This window comes from Macrobrachium rosenbergii, chromosome 5 (genome assembly GCF_040412425.1).
Source record: "Macrobrachium rosenbergii isolate ZJJX-2024 chromosome 5, ASM4041242v1, whole genome shotgun sequence".
NCBI classification, from domain to species: Eukaryota; Metazoa; Arthropoda; class Malacostraca; order Decapoda; family Palaemonidae; genus Macrobrachium; species Macrobrachium rosenbergii.
In genome coordinates, this window is record NC_089745.1 from 24,664,576 (window position 1) to 24,670,960 (window position 6,385).

The 6,385-nt window shown below is 36.4% G+C and overlaps 1 protein-coding gene across 2 annotated transcripts in view; it reads right to left on the minus strand.

The window, feature by feature from the left end:
- Positions 1–6,385, minus strand: part of LOC136838603 (opsin, ultraviolet-sensitive-like) — a 223,600-nt gene that overhangs the window by 148,035 nt on the left and 69,180 nt on the right. For both annotated transcript variants that reach the window (XM_067103842.1, XM_067103841.1), the window contains exon 2: positions 82–1,079. In XM_067103842.1, coding sequence (XP_066959943.1) covers positions 82–797 — 716 coding nt within the window. In that variant the 5' untranslated portion in view covers positions 798–1,079. The remainder of the gene's footprint in view (positions 1–81; positions 1,080–6,385) is intronic.

Sequence of the window (6,385 nt, forward strand, 5' to 3'; positions counted from 1 at the left end):
TTCTAATTGCAATTTTCAGTTATTAATAATGAAAGCACTAATGATAATTCAATAGTTGAAACAAAATTACATGAGACTAACCTGATGAAAAGAAAGATGACAGCCGCATTCCCAAAAGTACCTACGATAAGAACAATCATATAAATGACTGCTAGGATCTTGTGGCTTGTTTTAGATGGTGGTTCGAATTCCAACCAATGCCTATTCGTGACACAGAGAAGCTCTTTGTCTTGCAGGATTTCAGTCCAAGCTAAAGGCACTGACTGGAGAGAAAGACAGCCAAAGCTTCCCTCAATGTTACTGCTGTGGTTACCAGACGCAGGTTCAGGATTCGAAGCGTTCTTGTCACTCTCGAGAGAACAGTTACAAGAAAGGTTAGTGGTGTTGTTCACTTCGAGTCTCAAATCAATTAGGTCTATTTCTCGAGCATTATTAGAAGTGTATGTTAGAGAGGGCTCGTCGCCTGTAATATTAGGCTTCTTCTCTGGTCTCTTCTTCCCATTCAGCATCCAGTTAAGTTGAAACTGAGGGCGTGTCTTACGTCGGTTTGTTCGATATGGCATGGGGGTTGTTCCGGAAAACAGGGCCCCAGGCAAGTCGCTCCCAAAGTATGGCGCACCAGAAGCGTTTGAAGGATGCTCACTGCCAGTGGTGATGGCCGCTACGCCAGTAATGTCTTGTGAAGTGATGTCGCTATTCTCCTTCATGCTGTGCTTGCTGGATAAATGAACACCACAGGCTAAGTAGAGAGATAACATGAGCATCGACAAGCCAAAAACATGCCCTTGGCTGGCCATAACTAATATTATTCCTTACTTTTAGATGATGTCAGGGAATCTGTAACGAATGAAATTCCATTTTTGCTAAAAGGATGGTTGCCTACGATGAAATTTTTCTGCAGAATTCCATGGCGCTTTGCAAGATGCCGCTGTCACAAAAATCCGCAGATTCAACATTTTGATATATCTGACAATCCCATGTAGGATGATACCTTTCCTTATTAAGATTGCCTTCCAACTCATCACGAAGGTATTATGTTGAGACTCAGTAAGCACGTGGCCTTCCGGGAGCTGGCAAGCCTGAAAACAAATAATCATCGGAATTAGTACAATATCTTGAAGCTCTTGGGGAAAATTTTCCAATAAGTATACACACATTTATATATATATATATATATATATATATATATATATATATATATATATATATATGTAGAGAGAGAGTTATAGGCCTACTGCACTGCCAAATCAAAGTCCTTCAAAGAAGGCACTGTGCTTACCCCATATAAAAATGGGTATAAAACAAACACGGAGAAAGAGAGAGAAAGAGAGAGATAAAGAGAGAGAAAGAGAGAGAGAGAGAGAGAGAGAGAGCATTCTATTCTGATAAAATATATATGGCCTTAAATGTTATTAAAACTGAGGTTGTAGTGCACAGCAAACAGGGAGGTGATAGGTTATTTATGCAAGATTGAAGAGGCCTAGATTTAAAACAGGAAGCAGGGTGTGAAGCTGAGGCTTAAAGCAGGACAAAAGCAGTTTGGGAGAAATGGAGGAAGGTGGCAGGGGTAGGCGAGTGTGAGACATAAAAAACGCCAAATTAAACAATAAAGATCAATTTTACTTTAATCAGACTAGTGATGACACAGGGTTCAAAAATATGGTAAGTGACACGGAAGGAGGAACCGAAATTGGGAAAACAAAAATGAGGATGCCTACAACACAAATCTTCAGCTAGATATACCTTCCGAATATGATTATTATTATTGTTATTTTTATTAAAAATGAGTAAACTTTCATATGGAACTAAATGAAGTTGTGAAGCAAGCTTCTACCAAATGGCAAGTTAGCAAACAGAATATTTACATACGTAACACGCAATACAAGTCAGAAAAACAAGATTATTCCAAAGTTTTACGGGAAAAAGCCTGAAATGCCTTTAGTACTTGACAACTTCAATAGAATTTAAGGGTTGGTGCCTTGCAAAGAAAATAGTACTCATAAGCTCTTGTGGTGCGGATACTAAAGGCGTTAATGCACCTATCCTGCTGAAAATGAGCTTATGCAGATGTCCAATCAGGATATCTTCCGAAAAACGTCTACATCATATATCTTTGAGCAATAATACTCTGTAAATTTTGTACTCTTAGCAATATGCGCCTTTAATAAACTACTTATCTATCTATCTATCTATATATATATATATATATATATATATATATATATATATATATATATATATATATATATATACTAAAGGCGTTAATGCACCTATCCTGCTGAAAATGAGCTTATGCAGATGTCCAATCAGGATATCTTCCGAAAAACGTCTACATCATATATCTTTGAGTAATAATATCTGTAAATTTTGTACTCTTAGCAATATGCGCCTTTAATAAACTACTTATCTATATATATATATATATATATATATATATATATATATATATATATATATATAATATATATATATATATATATATATATATATATATATATATATATATATATATATATATATATATATATATATATAATATATATATATATATATATATATATATATATATATATATATATATATATATATATATATATATATATATATATATATATATAAATGTGTATAACTGAATCACGAAAATATGGAACGTGATGAATGTATAAATAAAGATAAAATCCACGAAGGAAACGGAAACACTGGAGTGCTGCGAGGCCTTTCGACGCTAGTCCTTTACTTAGCAGACTGAAGAAATATAAAAGTATGTTTACAAAGAAAGCTCATATAAATGAAAGATGGGGATTATAAAGGAAACATATGTACCTGGAATCCAACACAATTGAAGAATTAGTAGAACTGCCAAAACAGGATTAAATATTTAAGAGGCTTTTACAAAGGATTAGGATCAACCGTTCAGGAGCAGGGACAGGACAATTAAAAGATTATACAGGTTCGTGACTGACCACCTAAAAATTTTAGTACAACACAATAATTCTCTTTTTTTGTAAACAATAAAACTTTTTGCAAATAACATTTTTACAAATAAAAAAAATTATATTAAACATACGGATATATAGAAAATATATATCAAGTAGCTATCTTGTAATTAAGTCAGTGTTTTATCTTTTAGGTCATTCTTGAACATTTTTCTAATACAGGGGTCCAAATAATACATGCCAGGGCTGAGATTAAAATTACAACTGGAAGTAAGCTGGATAATAGCGGACTCCAATAGATTTCTTGAAGAGAAATCTTTCGATCTGGTTATCACTGAACTTTCAGTCCAATTTATCCTGTGAGAGTTTTCACTTAAATGAATGAATATATCATTGGATGCTTATCCAGTTTTGACTGAATACTTATGCTGCTTAATACGTACATCTAAATCTTTGCTAGATTGGCCAATATAAAAAGAGGGGCAATCCAAACATGGAATTTTATATATTATGTTGTTGTTTTCTTTAAGGCTATTTTTTATTAACATTCTTTTGAGTGTGTTATTATAAGAAAAACGAGGTTTACATTAAAAGGTTTTAACAATGATTTTATGTTTTCAAAACCACTAAAATAAGGCAAGCTAAGAATGTTCTTAGGGGTTTCTTTCTTCATGTTACTTTCACTATAAAAATTTTTTGTGGGCTTTGTTATTACAAATATCTAGTATATGTGAAGGAAAACATAAATCTGTCCCTATTTTTCTTATGTATTCAATTTCTTTATCCAAATACTGGGGACTGACAATGCGCAAGGCTCGTAAAAACATAGAGGAAAAAATTGATATTTTGATGTTGAGGTGATGGCCTGAATAAAAATGGACATAAGTTAAGTTGTTGGTTGGTTTCCTATAAATACTGAATTTACATTGAAATGGTTCTCTATGTATTAAAACATCTAAGATAGGGAGGCAATTGTCTTTTTCTAATTCTAACGTAAACTTAATGGATGGTACCTGGTTATTCAAATTACAGAGTAAATCATTTACATCAATACCAGTATGTGTGTGTGTATGTTCCACATACACTCTGAAATGCATAGAGCAATTTCGACCAAATTTGGTATACATATGACTCACCATCTGGGAAAGAACACTGTGGGGGTAAGACATCACTGGCACCAAAGGGTGGGGTGTGTGGGAATAGGGTGAAATGTAAAAATTACAGAAAACAACAGACATTAGTGTCTAATCCACAGTTTTCAAGGTCGCTGAGATGAAAACTGACACTCCCGGTGCCCTTTAAGTCCAAGTTCAGCCCCCAATAGGGAGGGGGGGTTACATGTAAAAATAACTGAAACGACAAATATTAGTGTCTAATCCATAGTTTTCAGGTTGCTAAGAAGAATGGTGACACTCTCGATGCCCTTTAAGTCCAAGTTCAGCCCTGATAGGAAGGGGGTGACATTAAAAATAACCAAAAATGACAGATATTAGTGTCTAATCAATTTTTTCGAGGTCGCTGAGATTAATAGTGACACTCCTGATGCCCTTCAAGTCCAAGTTCAGCCTTGATAGGAAAGGGGGTTGAGAAGAGGGTGGGAAGGTAGTGACATATTAAAATAACTGAAATGACAGATATTAGTGTCTGATCCATAGTTTTTGAGGTCCCTGAGAAAAACAGTGACACTCCTGCTGCCCTTTAAGTCCAAGTTCAGCCCCAACAGGGAGGGGATGAGAAGGGGTGGGAAGAGGGTGACATGTAAAAACAATCGAAAACAACAGATATCAGTGTCTCATCCTTGGTTTCGAGGTCGCTGAGATGAACAGTGACACTCCCAATGCCCTTCAAATCCAAGTTTAGCCCTGATAGGAAGGGGGGTGAGAAGGGGGTGGCAATGTAAAAAATAACTGTAAACGATAGATATTAGTGCCTCGTCCATAGTTTTCGAGGTCACTAAGGAGAATAGTGACACTCCTGACACCCTTTAAGCCCAAGTTCAGTCCCGATAGGAAGAGGGTGGGAAGGTGGTGACGTAAAAATAACCAAAAACTACATACTGGCATCTAATCCATAGTTTCTGAGGTCACTGAGATGATCAGTGAAACTCCTGATGCCCTTTAAGTCCAAGTTCAGCCCCAATAGGAAGTGGGGTGGGGAGAGAAGTGGTGAAAAAAAGTAAAAAAATTACAGATATTAGAGTCTAATCCATAGTTTTCGAGATCGCTGGGATGAACAGACACACTCCTGATGCCCTTCAAGTCCAAGTTCATCCCCAGTAGGAAATGGGGGGTGAGGAGTGTGAGATATAAAATGTCAAAAATGCTGGGCAATGTAACTGAAGCAACTATCTTAACAGGAATGAGAGAGAGAGAGAGAGAGAGAGAGAGAGAGAGAGAGAGAGAGAGAGAGAGAGAGTTTATCGGTTGTCATTCAGACATTTCCCGGGCAGTGCCAGGTTGGTCAGCTAGTTGTATATATTTTAGTATTCAATGTACTCTTTAAACTCTACATGCAGAGTTCTCGGGACATCCAGGCATGATACAAGTTTACCGATAACGGCAAGACAGAAAATCTCAGGCAGGTGTCATTTATACCATAGTAATCTTAAGTATGGGAAACCTTATAAACAAAACGTAGTATTCTGGCGGCAGTAGCCGCCGTTATCAGGTACAGTATAAAAAAAAACATGGAATGAAAGGAACACCAAATATTTTCAGATATTCACAATTTTTAACTAGTGTCTATTATGTAAAACGAATCGGAGCATAATTTATGTATAGTACATGACTCATTAATCAATTTGTTCCCTTCATACCAGCATAAGTACGCTACTGTGTAAAACATACTATTAACTCCATTTCCCTTTGGAGTATCAGCAGACTAAAGAGTGGCATCTCATTTTCTTGACTTAATTATCTCTGCTGCCGATCTGTTAAAAAATGTTAATGAGATCCAGCAATCAGCATCCAACCCCTAAGTTACGATGTTTATATAACTGACCCCTAAGGTTAACAAAATCAAAGGTGAAACTGGACTCATTTTGAAAAGTCGGACCTGATATCCATTTCTAAGGTTGTCCTGAATGTAACAAAAATGAGTGTGCAATATGCATGATTATTTCCCCATAATGAGAGAGAGAGAGAGAGAGAGAGAGAGAGAGAGAGAGAGAGAGAGAGAGAGAGAGAGAGAGAGAGAGAGTGAAGTATATCTTCGTTTAACCAGACCACTGAGCGGTTAACAGCTCTCCTAGGGCTGGCCCGAAGGATTAGATTTATTTTACGTGGCTAAGAACCAACTGGTTACCTAGCAACGGGACCTACTGTACAGCTTATTGTGGAATCCGAACCACATTATGACGAGAAATGAATTTCTATCACCAGAAATAAATTCCTCTAATTCTTCATTGGCCACTCGGAGAGTCGAACGCTGGGCCAACAGCGTGCTAGCCG